General features: G+C 37.1%; 2 protein-coding genes across 20 annotated transcripts in view; one reads left to right on the top strand and one right to left on the bottom strand.

Annotated features, from left to right (window-relative positions):
• LOC144360032 (uncharacterized) overlaps positions 1 to 19,262 on the bottom strand; it is a 125,890-nt gene that overhangs the window by 16,569 nt on the left and 90,059 nt on the right. For 12 of the 15 annotated variants that reach the window (XR_014927084.1, XR_014927085.1, XR_014927086.1 and 9 more), the window contains one exon: positions 8,415 to 8,547. The exons of the other annotated variants lie outside the window; for them this stretch is intronic. The gene's annotated coding sequence lies outside the window, so the exon portion shown is untranslated. The remainder of the gene's footprint in view (positions 1 to 8,414; positions 8,548 to 19,262) is intronic. 15 annotated transcript variants of the gene reach the window in all.
• Positions 1 to 19,262, top strand: part of LOC102805649 (uncharacterized) — a 150,753-nt gene that overhangs the window by 60,898 nt on the left and 70,593 nt on the right. For 4 of the 5 annotated variants that reach the window (XR_014927081.1, XM_085493253.1, XM_085493254.1 and 1 more), the window contains exons 20-21: positions 15,182 to 15,280; positions 16,057 to 16,155. Coding sequence is in view for 4 of the 5 variants with exons in the window: in XM_085493253.1 (XP_085349379.1) it covers positions 15,182 to 15,280; positions 16,057 to 16,155 (198 nt within the window). In the remaining variant the exon portion in view is untranslated. Of the gene's footprint in view, positions 1 to 3,530; positions 3,789 to 15,181; positions 15,281 to 16,056; positions 16,156 to 19,262 lie in introns of those variants that run through there. The other variant, XM_085493255.1, reaches the window with a different exon arrangement.

Below are 19,262 nucleotides of genomic sequence, written 5' to 3'. Positions count from 1 at the left end.
AGTGATTGAATGTGATGTCAATAACCTGGAACAAGTCAATGTTGAAAATGACAAAATGTTTATTTACATCAAATTCGAACATGTGTTGCGTGACGACCCCTCCGGTTTAAGACATAGTAAAGAAAAACATAGATCACAAGTGAAAGCATGTCCAAGTTATCACATTTTAAACAAACAAGATGGCCGCCAGTCGGCCATATTTGATCAAATTGCAAATTGAATTGACATGTACATGTATCCATTCATGACATGCTAAATATCAATGAAAATGAAACATGGGTGACAAAGATATAGTAATATGGCCACAAATAAAAACAGCCGTTATTCGGCCATCTTTGATCTGATTTTGAAACAAAGTGACATGTATGATGTATGTGCCAAATACGAATGAAAATGGTACATAAATCTTGGAAATATAGTAGTAAGGCCAAAAAGTCAGATGGCTGTCGATCGGCCATCCTTGATCCGATTTTGAAACAAATTGTCATGGACATGTATCCTAACATGTATGAAGTATGTGCCAAATTTGAATGAAAACTGAAAAAGCATGTCCAAGATACCACATTTAAAAAAAAACAAGATGCCTGCCAGTCGGCCATCTTTGATCCAATTGCGAAAGAAATTGTCATGGACATGTATCCTAACATGTATAATCTATGTACCAAATTTGAATGAAAACTGAAAAAGCATGTACAAAATACAATATTTTCAAAAAACGAGATGGCTGCAAGTCGGCCATTTTGAATCGAATCGCTAAACCACTGCATGTGCATATGTCCCACATAAAGTACTAGGCACATGCAAAGACAGAACGGAATCGGTCCAAAGGATTCTGAGATATGACTACGGACGGACGCACGGAGACCGAATTATAAGTCCCTGTTTTCGGACTTCGTCCGAACGAGGACTAAAAACTTGAATGAGTGTTGATATGTTTTTTTGTGCTAGATGTATACAGTAATAATACCTTGTATAGGCTGTACACTTCTGTGTATCCACAATTGTCATTTTGTCATGCTTGCATACAAGTGAAGATTAGTAAACAGTCACACTTGTACTTATATGCCGATTGTCAATCACAATGCTTTCATTTAAGTGAAGATTAGTAAAGTAACACTTGTACTTACCGGTATATGCTGATTGTCAATCACAATGCTTTCATTTAAGTGAAGATTAGTAAACAGTCACACTTGTACTTATATGCTGATTGTCAATCACAATGCTTTCATTTAAGTGAAGATTAGTAAACAGTCACCCTTGTACTTATATGCTGATTGTCAATCACAATGCTTTCATTTAAGTAAAGATTAGTAAACAGTAACACTTGTACTTATATGCTGATTGTCAATCACAATGCTTTCATTTAACTGAAGATTAGTAAACAGTCACACTTGTACTAACTTATATGCTGATTGTCAATCAGAATGCTTTCATTTAACTGAAGATTAGTAAACAGTAACACTTGTACTTATATGCTGATTGTCAATTACAATGCTTTCATTTAAGTGAAGATTAGTAAACAGTCACCATTGCACTTATATGCTGATTGTCAATTACAATGCTTTCATTTAAGTGAAGAGTAGTAAACGGTTTACTAATCTTCACTTGTACTTTCATAAATCTCAGTTCATAAAGTGGGTCAGTATAATTTGTATTAACTAGGTGGTTGACTGTCAATAGATAAATTGTAACGTTAAAAGAAGAGTGTTGATCAATATGCCAAGGGTATAGGATTCTAATCTACATAACACGGCATATGTAGCACCTTAGCAAATATTGCAGATTCATTTTGTGGTTCACTGCATTTGTTCAAATGATCGATATGCCTTCAATGTCACATGGTACATAGTGAATTATTAATGAGAATACCAAGCATTAAATAATTCCTCATGTATTGATGTAAATTATTGCTTACAAAATCAATAGTTAAGTGTTGTGTTTTTAGCAAAGTCTAAGTGTCATGTTGCATTGTTGTGTGATTCAAGCAACCAATCATTCTGTCATCTAAACAGTTATGTATTGTAATCATGAGTGTATGTTTGAAGTGTCTAGCATTGTACTATTACCAGTGTTCTGACCAGATATGAGACATTTGCCTCATGTTTTATATGTTTGTGCATTTATCTAATGGGTTAAATGATGACTTTTTGTGAGGAGAAACTGTTTTGTCATGACTTATGTTCAAACTTCCAACTGCTGCCACTGGCATAACAGTTTTGTAAAATACATTAAAATAAGTCAAGTGGAAATAAAGTATTTTACAGTAGATAATATTTCTCATTTAAAAAATGTCTGTTGCGTGAAAGTTCCTTTGACAGGAATAAGTGATCACTGTCTGACATATATTGTGTGAGAACATACTTATATTTGTATAAGTATCACGATACTTAAATATCAAATCTTTTGATAGTTCAGTTTTTAACAATGATTTAAATTTAGTTCTATGGAATGTCATTGATATGAATCCAAGCAATGTGTTGCACTATTGGCCAACAATACTCATGTGGGTGGTTGATAAACATGCTCCACTATAGGAGTATTGTGTCAGATATTCAAAACAACCTGAGTGGATGTCAGACAAGATCATTCAAGCAAATGACAGTTTCCGAGTTCTCTGTAAATAAGAAAGTTTATCCCATTACCAACATTTTCAGCCTTTCTTTTTTTATATATATTTTTTGTGCCAGGCGACAGTTCCGGACTTTGAATGTCACTGTTGTCTCTCCTGACTTTTTTTTGTACGTGCAAATTGCAAGTGCTGACACATAGTGCATTTTGCCACAGAAGTCATTTCCTGTTTGGAACTACATGGCAGGGCTGTGCGGCCATCTCCCTATCAAGTGGCAATTTTAATGCGCTATCCTGGCGTCAACCAGGCTTGGTCAAACACAAGCACCTGCGGACCTTAACCAAGGTTCCCCCAAAGTCGCATTCGTTAGTGAATGAATCTCGGCCAGTGGAATTGGCCTTCCCATTGAGTCCGACACACTCACCTAGGGTAGGGGGTCGACCCTTTTGATGTTCAGCCTAAGGTAGGATTTGAACTTGGGTCTACCGATCATGAGTCTAACGCGACAACCACTATGCTACCAGTAACCGGTTTTCAGCCTTTCAGAACGTACAGGACACAGTATAGAATATTAATTCAACATATTTAACAAATCTGTTTCATTCCACACTGAATGTTCATAATCAAATACTTTGTCAAAAGTAATTTCGAATAAATTAAATTTTTATTTTCTAATTTATTTTTACCTGTCAGCTAACAGTGGAAAGTTGCATCACCACAGTCCAGCATTACAAAATCAGTAATGTTCAATCAACCTTGGTTTAACATATTTTAGACAAACAAATTATTCGGAATGGGTCAAATTGCAGAGCTCTATGTTCAATCATACTTTATAATGTAAAGCGTTTCAAATGATACGAACATGAAATAAATAGTCCCAAAGTAATTTTCCATAATGTAGCACTTTTAGATGAAATTCTCGATGGATGTTACTTCTATGCTATCACCTTTTCATCAGCAGTTAATTCTACCAGGGTGTTGTTCCATAGTATGGCATGTTATTTTATTGAAAGTATGTAGAGACCACATGTTATGGCACTGTACAGATTTATTGCTGTCTGTGGTGCTTCTACCAGTTACTCGTCAGAAGAGAGGATATTCCATTCTGCCACAAAGATATATAATGACAAGAAGTAAAATTGAAAGCTGACATCATTTATATGCTCCTTCAACTGATTTTCGGCAGCCAATAAAGTCACTGTAATCACATTCTTTACAAGCTTCTGTACTTTGATTGGTTGCTTTGAAAGATATATGCCACAAGGTGTGGATATCAGTATCCAAAATTATGTTTGACCATTTGAGACTGAACGTAGCATTAGCACTAGTTGATTACAAAGGATTTTTAGAGATACTATTACATGTACATGTATGTGAGAGGGGTGTTTGTTCTACCACAGAGGGACACCCATCAAATGATGACCACCTATCTATAGTAACTACTTATAGGTAGTCTCGAGGTATGAGGATGAGCAACCTGCAATTTGTTTGTAGAACCGACTTGTTTAGAAACCAAAGAAAAAAATCATCAGCATTGTGTTCTTAAAACAATTTGATTTCAATTAACAGAAATATGATTTTGTTTTGAAACAGTACCATCTCATTATTTTCTGGACAAATATGTCAAAAACATGAGTTGGTGATCCATAAAAAAATAATCCAACCTCCATATAAAGACCACCTGTCTATAAAGACCATTTTGGCTGGTCGCTATACACAGGTTTGAGTGTATTTTCTAAATATAATCGCCTACTGCAGAACTTAGTGAAACCCTGTTTAGCATAAAATGATTATCTGATCATACAGATCTGAAAACACTTTTCCACAAACGAACTAATTATTGAGACTATCACTCTCAGTGTGTGTCCTGAACACAACAATATGGTTAGACTATAAGACCCACTATTTCTTTCACACTTGATCTCAAATAACCTCTGACCTTTCTAAATTCACATATTTCATCCTCCAATAGGTGATTTTCCATTCACTGCAAGCTCCTGTATAATGTGTTAAAGACACAGATCAAACATCTGTCACAAAAAATGAATGATTTGTTTTTTAATTTCTCTATTTGTCAATGTCAAAATGCTGATCTTACAGAGGGGAATATACCATTTACATACCTTTCATCAAAACTGACCATCAAATGTGCAAAGCACATTATTAGGTGTGAAAATACCCCTAAATCCCATGCCACGTCTTGATGCCACTCAGATACTATTATACTTTTGCTTTTACATTTGATTTTACACATAATGCAGGATGTTGCAGTGAACGAAAATGGTCTATTGTCAAATCAAGCAAAGCAACTTGAAAGTGTACTTTACCAAAGTAAAACTAGATCTAGAAACTTTTATACAGACTATTCAAAATGATTTTTCAAATGAGACCTCCATCTCTCTCTCAAGGAAATGACAATTAAACATCGTCCATGGCAGATTTCTACCTTCAGTTGTTTTTATACAAAAAGTATAATTTTGAAGTACAGATTGTAAAATGTTTTCTCTACATTTATTTAAATGACTAACAAGTGTTTTATTTTAGCCAAATGTTCATGTGCTGAAAATTATACACACTAGTCAAATCAAAATTAAACATGGATAAGATTTTCAAATTTAAAGAAGAGATAAAATCTGTTTGACTTGTTGTAACCATGATAATAAGACAAGTTTAAGTAACATTTTCACCAATATCAAAATAAAAATGTAAATGCGAGACATGCTTACTCAAACTTGACCAATGTCCCACACTGGTTAATGATCTATCTAAATTTGAAACAAGCAGCCTGTCGGCTGAGATAGCTCTGCTGTTAGCAATGCACATGGCAATTAAAGAACAGAAGATATCATTAGAAAATGAACAAATCTGAGAGAGGTCCACATGTAGTACCTATATGTATAATATATCAAAGCAATTGGACTTGCGGTTTTCAACAAGAAGTTGAAAATATCACTTTTTACCAAAAATTACAAAAATGTTCACCAAAATTAGAGAATTGAAGATATCATTATGAAATGAACAAATCTGAGAGGTCCATATGTAGTACCTATATATGTAATATCAAAGCAATTGGAATTGCGGTTTTCAACAAAAAGTAGAAAATATCACTTTTTAGCAAAAATGACAAAAATCATCACCAAAATTAGAGAATTAAAGATATCTTTACAAAATGAACAAATCTGAGAGAGGTCCACATGTAGTACCTATATATGTAATATCAAAGCAATTGGGCTTGCAGTTTTTAACAAGTTGAAAATATCACTTTTTTACCAAAAATGACAAAAATATTCACCAAAATTGGAGAATTGAAGATATCATCATGAAATGAACAAATCTGAGAGAGGTCTACCCAAGGTACATATACACTAAGTATCAAAGCATTCAGGCTTGTAGTTTTCAAGAAGAAGTCGAAAAAGTAAAACATTGACACGGACGACGACGGACAATCACTCATATGATAAGCTCCGCTCAACAAAGTCGACAGCGGAGCTAAAAAAAGGATAAAAACTGTGCGAGTTATTGTAAGTAACCACAAGACAAGTAGCCTGTCGGCTGAGATAGCTCCGCTGTTAGCAATACACATGAACAATATGTATAGTATCAAAGCAATCAGACTTGCTGTTTTCAACAAGAATTCGAAAATATCACTTTTTACCAAAAATATTCACCAAAATTAGAGAATTAAAGATATCTTTACAAAATGAACAAATCTGAGAGAGGTCCACATGTAGTACATATATATGTAATATCAAAGCAATTGGACTTGCGGTTTTTAACAAGAAGTTGAAAATATCACTTTCTTACCAAAAATGACAAAAATATTCACCAAAATTAGAGAATTGAAGATATCATTACAAAATGAACAAATCTGAGAGAGGTCCACATGTAGTACCTATATATGTAATATCAAAGTAATCGGACTAGAGGTTTTTTACAAGAAGTCGAAAATATCACTTTTTACCAAAAATGACAAAAATATTCACCAAAAATAGAGAATTTGAGATTTTGACATGAAATGAACAAATCTGAGAAAGAACCATCCAAGGTACTTGCATATCAAATTTGAAAACATTCTGACTTGAGGTTTCGAAGTAGAAGTTGAAATTGTAAAGTTGATGCCGACGAAGACGAACGACGACGGACAATCAGTAATATGAACTGCTCCGCTGTGTCGACTTTGTCGACAGCGGAGCTAAAAATATTCACTAAAAATCCAAATTTGCATATATTAAGACAAATTTAACAAATCTGATAGAGGACCACCCCACGTATCGACTTACGGTTTCAGACTAGTTGTCGAAAATAAAAAAAATTACCAAATATGACAAAAATATTCACTAAAAATCCAAATTTGCATATTTTGACACAAATTCAACAAAGCTGACAGGATTGCCCCACGCATCATTGCTAAAAATATCAAAGCATTTGGACTCGCGGTTTCAGACCAGTTGTCGAAAATAACATTTTTTACCAAAAATATTCACTAAAAATCCAAATTCACATATTTTGACACGAATTTTAAAAAATCTGACAGAGGACCACCCCAATTACCTTTGGTACAAATATGAATGTAATTGGTCAAGTATTTTTGAAGAAGAAGTCATTTAAAAAAAAAACTTCAAGCGGGACGTGGGACAGACAACGCCGAAGAGACCCCCATATCTGCGATGACAGCGGAGCTAAAAAGTTGACGCTTTAGTCAACTAGAACAACAAGAAGCAATGAGGAGCAACATTTTCCCTGTCATAACTTTGCCTTCATCTATTTTCATCATCTACAAAAAAAAATGCACAAACACTATAGTTTCAGTAGAGTTTTTAAAGCATTCCTTTAATATGTAAGATGTAATAAGTGTATCTTTAGGGCTACTGAGCAAATGGGTCTGCTGGCATCTCTGGTGTTCTGTGAAGCCTTGAAAAAAGAACACCAAAATCTGTATATAGTTTTGACTGGTCAAGATATGTAAAAAATGTATTTTCAGCACAAAAATGGACACTATTCTGAATCATGATCTTTAATCATGTAATGATTGGTAACACAAATCCCTGTTTTCAGATTTCATCTGAATGGGGACTAAAAAGTGACAAAATATCACAAGGCAGCCAATGCAATAGTATCAATAAACAATTTGTAAATTTCCATTCATATACAAAAATTATAAACTGAGGATCACTCATTAGTTTTAAGGTGCAACTCATTTGTAACATTTGATTGGAATGATGTTTTTTAAATTAAGAATTCAGACACAATTTTGTCATTAGTTCAATTGAAGTGTAATGTACGTAATCAAAGTAAAACTCAAATTTGTTACTACTCAGCATGCAAAATGCCAATATTCTGTATAGCATCTGCTGTGTTCAAACTAGGAAAATTGATGTGAATCAAATTGATCTGGTAAGAGTCCGCCAAATACCAGCTGAAATACATAACATTTGCAACTCAAAAATGTTCAGAAAATAATCACAACAGACTTATTGCCCATAAACCTGCATTCAGGTATTTCATTGTTACAAATAACCTCGTCTATGAGGAGGTCTATGATTGTTGACCTCTATGACATTGAATTATTTAATATGTTTTCACATGTTGTACTAGTGTACTCTTAGACTAGTAGCATGACAACATTGGTTATTTTTCAGTCAGTCATGGTCTGCTTTTAATTCTGACATTAGTTCATAGTCTGTGTTTTTGATTGGCTACTAGTATTTTTCAAGTCACGCATTCCATACTTAATTGTATTAGTGTCACTGTGTGTCTGAGCTCCATGGGTTAATACATCCATACTCTATTGTTTTCTCATCCACACTTTGTATCCTCCCTCCACGTTTTCACACCTCATACATACCTCATTAATAACATGACTACATGTATCTACATTCTAGGAACAAAGGTTAACACTGCAAAGCATCATCTCATTTTATCTTGTTTATTTTCTGAAAGTTCTTAATTTTCCATTTCTATGTCATCCCTGTACACATCTGAAACAAGTAATAGATCAAATACAGTTAAAACATTGACATAAATTACAGCCACATCACAATGCTAATAAAATGAGCTGATGGGAAAGGAATTACCCGGTAGGTAATTGAAATCACAAATTGACCATCACAAAGAACGATGTTTCTGATCGTTTTTTTATTTGTTTGTTTACAAACTTCAAGATCTTGCATTACAGTGGTGTCAAAACATCACATGGAATTCAACACAGAAGTTTTCAGGAAATATTTTCACATTAATAACATGCTATATACACAGATACATGTACCATATATGACAGTCAACCCAAGCTAAGCATCTGTTTTCATCTGTCATTTAGTAAATTAGTGTGATTTTGGCTTGCTAAAATCGATTTTGTAAAACGCCCTGAGCTTGGAGTCTAATCCGGATTCTGGCCGTCTTGCCTTCAGCCTATCACAGCTCGTTTATTTAGACCTATCACAGCTTTGTTTTTTGCGGACCAATCAATGTCTTTTTGCATCCCATTGCGTCCCTTGCTAATTGCTTTCTTTTGTGTGCCTTTGTCTTAGTCATTCATGTATTTACCCACGCTTAGTGAGCATCGTTTTGTTTTCAATCAATTGCTTTTACAACTCATTATTTCATCTACTCGGCATAATTGTTCGGCTTTCAACTACTAATATACGTTTACAATGGCACCAAGCGGTAAAGGACGTCGTCCACGGAGTAATGCCCAACCACGTATCCAGCCTTATACTCGTCCAGTTACACGCTTGACAACACGGACGCCTGATGAAATAGTCTTGGAATAAAGAAGCATCGACGACATCACAGTACTACATAGACCTGCAGTACAGGAAGCTAACAACGCCAATTGCCTACCCGTTTCTCCTGCAGTGGTTGTTTCGGCCTCACCTCAACATGACCAACCAAGTACCAGCGGCACAGTTATAACTCCCGCGATATTTTCAGAACTCCAAGCGGCAGTTACAAATCTTACAAACATCGTAAATGCTCAGCAACAACAGCGCCCTCACGACCATTGCTGTACTCACGTCAATGACCTGGCGACACACACACAACATCAACATGGCGCAAGTGTGATTATACGCGAGCAACCATCCAATTTAATTTCTAACCAAACGCAATATGCCAACTCGAACATTCACTCCCATGAATCGTCCATCGAAAACAGTTTGCTTCATAGACAGGGAACTTTGTCAGAACAGATCCAACACGTTGAATTGGTCTCACCGGCTGTACATCGCGATATCATCGCAGGTAAGGATGTAAATCTTGCTTGCTTGCTCATTCCTGGTTATACATATAACTCCGGCCAACGTCATGTTATCGTCGGCGACGAAGCTCTTACTTTAAAACCGTTTCAGGACAGTAGATTAACGAGGGCGCTTACTATTCAAGAGTTCATCATCGCATTTTCTGTTTACAAAAACGTGATGTGCCAAGTATACCCGACCCGTCGCCAAGAACTAGATGCTTATGAACGCGACATTGTTGACATGTCAAGTCGTTTCGGGGGTCTGGCCTACTACGAATATCACCGTCAATTCGCAGCCAGGGCTGCAGCCTTACTTCTTAACCATAATATAAAGGTCGATTGGTCACGCCGTGATCCCATGCTCTACACTTCTATTTTCGCCGGAACAACAGTAACAGCTTGTAATGTTTGCAACAGCATGGCTCATTCTACCGATCTATGCCCGCAGCGTGCATCATCTTTTAAACGACCAGGCCAGGGCGTCCAGGGTTCAGTTTCTGCAGCACCGCATGCTACCCATGACAGAAATGGCCGTAAAATAATTACACATAATGGAAAAGAAATTTGCAATAATTTTAATTCCTCCGTTGGTTGCAAAAGATCCAACTGCCCGTATTCACATATCTGTGCCATTGATTGATGGTGGAGTATGCCACTCCGGGAACCATAATGCCACACAAGGTAATTGCCAACCAAAAGATTCTTTCAAGGCGTGACTGCCTTGTTTTGCTGCAACCTCGCCAATCAATATTGACAATTTGAGCAAGGAACTTTCTTCACATCCAGACACTGTCTTTGTGGACTATCTGCTTTCAGGTGTTAAGGAAGGTTTTCATACAGGGGTACAGGTGCTCCCCACGTGTCCTCTTATCTGTCGCAACCTTCTCTCTGCTCGTAGCCAACCAGACATTGTTTCAAAGCACATAGCAGCGGAGGTCAAGCAGGGCTACCTTATTGGTCCTTTTCCTTCGTCTCCTTTCCCTGTCTACCGTTGCAGTCCTATCGGCGTTGTTGATAAAAAGTATTCAGATAAAAAACGCTTAATCATTGACTTGTCTGCCCCTCGCGGTAACTCAGTGTCAACAAGTATTAACGATTTAATCGATAAGGATGAATACTCTCTGTCATATGTAAGAGTGGACGACGCCATCACAGCCATCCAACAAGCTGGCCACGGTGCCTTACTTTGCAAAACAGACATCGTTGATGCGTTTAAGCTTCTGCCCATCCATCCGTCACTTTGGCATTTATACGGCATCAACTGGCAGGACAATTTTTATTTTTTTGTTCGCCTTGCTTTTGGGTCTCGCTCCAGTCCTAAAATTTTCGATCAACTCTCAACTGCCATTTGCTGGATCGCTCATCATAACTACGGTATCAACAAAATGCTGCACCTACTAGATGATTTCCTTACAATCGATGCACCATCCTATGATGCTGAAAGAACAATGGCATTGTTAACGCTCATTTTTGGCCGCTTAGGAATCCTATTAGCCCCACATAAGACTGTAGGTCCTACTACTACTTTGGAGTTTCTTGGTATTGAACTTGATACCATCAAGATGGAGGCCTGTCTGCCACTGGTTAAGCTCAGTCGTCTTCTTGATTTGCTTGATGAATTTCTCCTACGCAGATCCTGCACCAAGCGCCAGCTATTGAGTCTGCTTGGACACCTCAATTTCGCGTGCCGTGACGTCCCTCCGGGTCGTACTTTCATGTCACGACTTATCGAACTTTCGAAAGGCATTCAAAAACTCCACCACCACGTCGGCATTTCATCTGAAAGTAAACAGGACATTTGCATGTGGAAGGAATTTCTATCTGGGTGGAATGGCATTTCACTATTCCTCGACAGATACTTCACTCCTGCCCCAGATATGCAGTTATTTACAGACGCCAGTGGTATCGGCCATGGTGGGTATTTCCGGGGATACTGGTTCCATGAAAGATGGGCAACAAACCTTAGACTCGATCATGACAAGACTCTGTCTATCGCATTCCAGGAACTATATCCCATCGTTGTAGTCGCTTTGCTTTGGGGTCATCAATGGACTAGGAAGCGTATACTGTTCCACTGCGACAACATGGCTACTGTTCACATCGTCAATAAAGGCCGCTCTAAATCGCCATCCATTATGAAACTAATGCGATGTTTAGTGATTACTGCTGCATCCCATAGCTTCATGTTTTCTGCTGTTCATATACCTGGTAAATCTAATATAATTGCAGATGCTCTCTCTCGTTTTCAGACTACACGTTTCAGAGAAGCAGCACCATCAGCGCAAGCCATACCTTGCCAGATTCCCTCAGTCGTGATGTTCGCTTGAATCAGACAGTGGACACATGTCAAAGGGCATCACTTGGAATACGGACAGTTGGTTCCTATGCCACAGGTGTATGCACATGGTTGCGTTTTGCAGCCATGTTCAAGATCACAGGTCAGTCAACCACTTACCCGGTTATCTCCGAAAACATTTTGGTTTACTTCGTCACACATTGTGCCACGTATTTGCATCTAAAATGCAGCACCATCAAGGTTTACCTTGCAGGAATTCGCAATCATTATCTACTTGGCGGTCACTCAAATCCGCTCGTTACTAGCCAAGGTTTGAATCTACTTCGCCTCCAATACGTACTGCAAGGTATTCGCCGTTTGCAAGGCTCTGCTACATGCCCAAGGCTGCCAATCACCTTTGACCTGTTAAAACGCCTGTGTTTGCTACTCCGTTCAGGCGTATATGGGCCCTACTTTGACCTACTGTTGGAAGCTGCTTTTCTGTTGGCATTTTTCGGATTCCTACGATGTAGCGAATTTACCTCGTTATCACAGTCTTTCAACCCACAAGTCAGTCTCTGAGTTAAGGACATTAAGACGCTAGGTAACTCACGCTCAGTCGATGCCCTGGTTGTGACCATTAAATCATCAAAAACTGACCAGTTCCGACGTGGATTTGAACTTTAAGACTCTATCCTACTGGCTCTGCCTTTTGTCCAGTTTCTTCCCTACATCGCTTCCTTTTAGTTCGCCAAAAGATGGGAGCAGCACCACACGAACCACTATTCATGCTTCCTGAAAGAATACCACTCGACCGTGCCCACTTCACCAACTTGCTTCGGTTTCTTCTCACTAGACTTGGCTTCAAAGCTCACCTCTTCGCGGGACACTCTTTTCGCATTGGAGCGGCCACTACTGCAGCGAGTGTGCATCTTCCAGACCACCTTATTCAAACAATGGGCAGATGCTACCGCACATACATCAGAACACCAGAACAGTTGCTCCAGTCAGCTTTTAAGACACTTGCTTCTGTCTGATTTTTCGAACGATACCAATCACCAGCGTCAAACCTGGCATTTTGCTGCATGCATTTAGGTTTAGCATTTCGATTTCCTTTTTTATTGTGCACAATTCATTTTGCCTATGCTTTGTTGTTTTGTTTTTCTGCATGTCTGCTCCCCCAGGCCGATGTACCAGTTGCATCCTCTGGGCCGATCAGCACCTACTTTCTCACCTGGGCCGACAGATGCCTGTCCTCCAGCTACCCCCCCCAGGCCGACATTATGTCCTCTGGGTCGGGCACTGTTCTCCTTTCTCGCTTTTCCACCTGGACCAACAGACACCTGTCCTCCAGTTCCCGCTCCCCCAGGCCGACATATCACTATGTCCTCTGGGCCGAGCCTTTCTTCTTACCTTCTTCGTGGGGGTCCCTTCAGTCACCACTTTATGCCTCCCTAGGTTTGGGCTCTTGGACTCCATCCTACCCCCATTTCAGGGCTCGGCGGCCATCTCTTGGTCACCTCCCATCTATCTTGGCTTCGCAGCAGGATCTCCTTGACCCATCAAGGTCAAGACCTCGACCTACCTTGCGGGTGGGTCATGGCCTTGACCTCTGTAGTCTGACTGAAGGAGCCCCTTCCCAATTTTGTAGTTAGATTTTATATAAGTAGTTATCTTATTATATTGTGTTATTTTTTATTATATTGTGTTCTGTGCTTCTGTATTTGATTAAGACTTGTATTTTACTATTGTCGTTTTTTCTATTAAATGCAAACTGTTCCTCTTACAAGCGTGTGGCGTGTTACAAAGTGTGATTTTGGCTTGCTAAAATCGATTTTGTAAAACGCCCTGAGCTTGGAGTCTAATACGGATTCTGGCCGTCTTGCCTTCAGCCTATCACAGCTTTGTTTACCTACCACAGCTTTGTTTTTTGCGGACCAATCAATGTCTTTTTGCACACATCCCCTAGCGTCCCTTGCTAATTGCTTTCTTTTGTGTGCCTTTGTCTTAGTCATTCATGTATTTAACCACGCTTAGTAAGCATCGTTTTGTTTTCAATCAATTGCTTTTCCCACCACCGCCCCATTTCTTCCTCCCTATTCATTTTATTTTAGCTCTGCTGCTTCAGCACACTACACTGGGCTCTGGGACTCCATCCTACCCCCATTTCAGGGCTCGGCGGCCATCTCTTGGTCACCTCCCATCTATCTTGGCTTCGCAGCAGGATCTCCTTGACCCATCAAGGTCAAGACCTCGACCTACCTTGCGGGTGGGTCATGGCTTTGACCTCTGTAGTGTGACTGAAGGAGCCCCTTCCCAATTTTATATGGTAGTTATCTTATTATATTGTGTTATTTTTATTATATTGTGTGCTGTGCTTCTGTATTTGATTAAGACTTGTATTTTACCATTGTCGTTTTTTCTATTAAATGCAAACTGTTCCTCTTACAAGCGTGTGGCGTGTTACAAAGTAGAAAGTAGTTGGTACAGAGTAACACAAAATGGTTCCACATCAGTGTAATTGAGACTACAGTCTTGTTTGTGAAAGAAAACATACAAATGCATATTATGGCAGTATTTTTGGTCTCTACATATGGTGTCTGTGGTGAAGCACTGCATGAGACCAAGTCTAAATAACCTCACTTTCTCACAGTGCTTTCTCCATGGTCTGGATATTATTTGACGTGGGTCTATTAGTTAAGTTGTGGTAAGGTTAGTGAATGGATAGATCAGTTTCAATATTTATCATATTTTACTGGGGGGAGTCTATTTCAAATTTCAATATACAAACAAGGGGCCAAAGCTCTATTTTAATCCCCCTATCACAGCCAGCCAAATATATCAGCTTGATCCTAGAACACAGAGGTTACTGTTACCAGCACTTAATATGCATACCTTTTATACAATAAACAAATCCATTTCATCACACTGTGTATAAATCTAGATTGGGTTAATAATTATAATGTATATATATTTATTATAATCACTTTAGGCTGAACTTACACAAAAATAAATATACAAATATGACATAAAACAGACCCACAGAGTGTTACATGCAAATATGAACACATTATATCAATGTATGAATGTTTTATTCCAGCTCGGCCAAACTGCATTAGTTGTTGCAAGTGGAAAAGGACATGTTGAAGTTGTTAAAACACTTCTTTCAGCTGGGGCATTAATTGAGAGTAAAGACGAGGTATAGTTATTATCTATTTTTTATAATGTGTGATAACTTGTATACAGAGAAGGTTGTACAACTGTATTTAAAGCCGATCATTCATAAATATGCCAATGAGATCTGCAAATCTATTCCTCCTTCATTGGCACCACTAATTATTACCAAACGCTTCAGCGTGGTATTAAGAGTTTGTTTTCAGGGCTGGGTGATACCAATTCGTGACATATCGTGCCTGTCAATAATATCGTTAAAAGTGGCAAATAGTATAATGGAAATCACACTCTCAGTGATGTATGTCATGTTAACTTAATGTATCAATTGAAATTATGTCACATGATTTACAATATTTGATTCAGATGTTTGCAACTAGCACATCAAATTTGACCTCCTAACCTTGTGACCTATTTTCTTTATAATGTGACACTGTTAGTAGTCAAACAAACAATAATATCATCACATATCTGGTATGATGTCATCACATTGGAATCTAGTTAAACGGCCAGCTTGCCAAAACTGTTGATTTGTTTTATTTGTCATTAAAAATCACTTGGTGCAAAATTATCATGTTTTATTATTATTTAAAAGCAATCACACTTCCTAGCAGCAGCCTCCAGGTCAATTTTCTTAATTTGGTAATATATAAAAGATATAAAAAGTGAAGGCAACATACCTGGATGGTTTTCACTCAAATGACCTAAAGTTATCTTTTTATTCAACAGAAACAAGAACATAGATTTCAGTTCATGAATAAAAAATATGACCAAACTGTGAAAGATTGTTTTTTGTATCCACAGGGGGGATTTACAGCATTGCTGGCCGCAAGTCAATTTGGGAAAATGGAAATTGTCAAAGAATTAATAAAGCTTGGAGCAGACATACATGCCCGCACAAATGTAAGTGTTGTGTAGCAGCTCATCAAATTTGAGATGTAAACCTGCCTCAATGGATCAAACTATACTTGTAAGCGCCCTCAATGATCAGGTTTGGTAGGTAGTACCTTTGTTTTTATTTATATCAGGATTTATTAATCAGTCCTACCCATGTGTATTAAATTTGCCGGATGAGTTATAGTAGCAGGATAGTATTGTTACTAGAAAATGCTATGAAAATGTTGATGGATGTAACTGAACCAATAGTAGCCAAAACCTATATATTTTTAGAACGCATTTGACCTGAATTTTTTTAATTAAATAAACAAGAACATTAGCTTCAAAGGTGTATTCAAATTTTGTAAGATGAAGCGCCAGTATTTTCTAAAATATTGTCAGAAAAATAGTTGTGACCTCATGGTAACACTAAAATTGTGAAGAAATAGTTATGATTTTAGAAATGATATGAACATAAATGATAATGAACATAAAAACACTCATTTATACTATGTGATATACAATGCTGTATTTTTGTTATAGCAAGAATAACCATTAATATGATATTAGTGTTTTTGTCAATGTTACTCATTTAAGTCATGTGACCCTTAAATAAAGTCTACACAAAAAATATGTTTTTCAAAAATGTAGACCAAATGCTTAAGAATACATAGGTTTGATAGATTTGGGCTTTTATTAGTTTGGTTTTAGTCATCAACATTTTCCGAGTAAATAACAAATACTATCCTGCCACCTTAAAACACAGTCAATGTTGAACACATGAACTGGGAGGTATAAAATGGTATAATTGATTGTGCTAATCTAGTATGTATATGTGGTTCAAAAGTATTTCTAAAAATGACTACAAGAGGGCGCTGTATGGCTGATCAATTATTTTCTCTGTTTAAAGGTAACCAATTCTCATATCTGTTATTAGAAGAATCTCTTGGACCAGTTGACTTCTGGTGTGTTGGTGGTGAAAAATTTATGAGAAAATTGACCACATTTCACTTAAATTACTGCTTAGGTTTTCTATTTTCAGTATTACAGTACTGTATGTTTGATTTTGGGCATAATTCTTATCTTTGTCGTTACATTTTCATTTTATTTATAGCAAAGACCATGACATTTATTTACATACTTTTTAATAACCACGAAAAATTATTAAAAGGCCATTGGAGGCATTGGTTGCATCTTTAGAAATAACATTGTTATCAGTGTACAGCAATAAAATGTTAAGACAGTCAGAAGTCATCTCACTCTCTCCTTATAGAACAATTTTTATTTTCTTCAATCTGTCTAAGCACGTTGGTCATTTGTGTTCCTTTTTTTTACCTTTTGGAAATTTGTGTCTGTATTCTATATTTTGTTCACATGCATTTTTCTCTAATGCGTGACAATGAAGTCACCTCAAAACAGTTTTAATCTGAACTTGTTAGGAGTTTTCTTGCTACACTTAAAACAGCTAAACTTTAAAAGAACTTATCTTCCTTGTTTTAGTTTAGTCTCCATCATGCATGGGTCATTATTAAGTGTTATGTAACCACACAAGGACATTTCAAGCATACCAATGAGAGCATAGTCACTATTACTGCCACAAGGAACTACCCAATGCCCTTGTTCATGCAATTTTCAACAAAACTGCCTTATTAAAATTCAATATTAATGCTGCAGAGCAGCTATCAGGTTGAAAACTGACAGTAGAATATGACTTAATATTTACCCAATATGTTTGGAATAAAATGCAGTGATGTGAATTGTAAATCATAAAAGCATGCGAAACATGTAAAATATCATTTTTTGTTTCTGAAACTTGAAAGGTCTTTCCCATGAGATGCTATACTGGACCAGCCATTCTGTAAATGAGTTTCAGGCATTTTTCCTGTTTTTCACTAAAAAAAAAATGGCGGCCAAAGCCAGCAAATCGTCTAGACACTCAAAAAGAGGTCAAATAGAGAAACTTGAGTAAAAACAATAGGGTTCAAACAGACTTGGACCCTAAAATGAAAGTCACAACATCAGTGGCACAAATAATAACATTGATGAACTTTAGATTCAATCACATTCACTTGCATTACAAGCAGCAAAACAACTAACCAACAAATAAACAGACTACATCAACCAACTACAACATCACTACCTGCTATGAAAGTAAACCTGACAAACCGAATACTATGTGTGCTATTTTCAAGCTGACGTAACATGACAAACACATGCTAAATTGTCTTGTGTATGACAACACAAATTTACCTGTAACTATAACATGCAGCAACACTATTCATCATATTACATATTCTGGCTACATCATAAAATAATATGACTGCATGCTACTGACTAGTGATAACAATGCAGACACAAAAAAGTGTTGAACTGAAATTATCTACAATGAATTTTATGTTATAACAGTGCACCTATTCAAAACACGCTCCCTGTCTTCACCAGTAATAGCTTCAAACACTGAACGGAACGTAGCCTCTGTACATCACACCAACTTCAGTCAGTCTATCATATGATTCATATATACATTTTATTAATGGTTTAGATGCTTGAATTTCTCGATAGACTCAGAGTCACACCAAGATATAGGGTGGTACCACAAAACTGCTGGATAAACTATCTCACTGGTCTGGCACCACCATGCTCATGGATTCCCACATAATTTTTTTTTTATTTCTGCAGCTATCTATCAGACCTAACCCAACTTATAATGTTACCAGTACATAGACATAGACAATGCAAACTAAAATCTGAAAGCCAATATTATTAAAAGGTTTATTTGGGAAGGTGAAAACAATAAGACAACTATCCATTGTTATTGAACTAACAGTACTGTTTGTAACATTGAGGGCGCTGTAACCTCATAATCACACAAGAACTGAAATAAATCTGGGAGACTTTTTTGTTCTTCGTATTATAAAGCTGCACATTGTCTTTAATGATATTTTACTATTTTATAGATCTTATATCAATGTACGACAAACATACATAAGGGCCCAGGGTTAGTAAATTACAGACACTATAGATCTTATATCAATGTACGACAAACATACATAAGGGCCCAGGGTTAGTAAATTACAGACACTATAGATCTTATATCAATGTACGACAAACATACATAAGGGCCCAGGGTTAGT

Source organism: Saccoglossus kowalevskii, chromosome 18 (genome assembly GCF_978046115.1).
Source record: "Saccoglossus kowalevskii chromosome 18, keSacKowa6.1, whole genome shotgun sequence".
Taxonomy (NCBI): Eukaryota; Metazoa; Hemichordata; class Enteropneusta; family Harrimaniidae; genus Saccoglossus; species Saccoglossus kowalevskii.
This window is presented reverse-complemented; position numbering and strand designations above follow the sequence as displayed.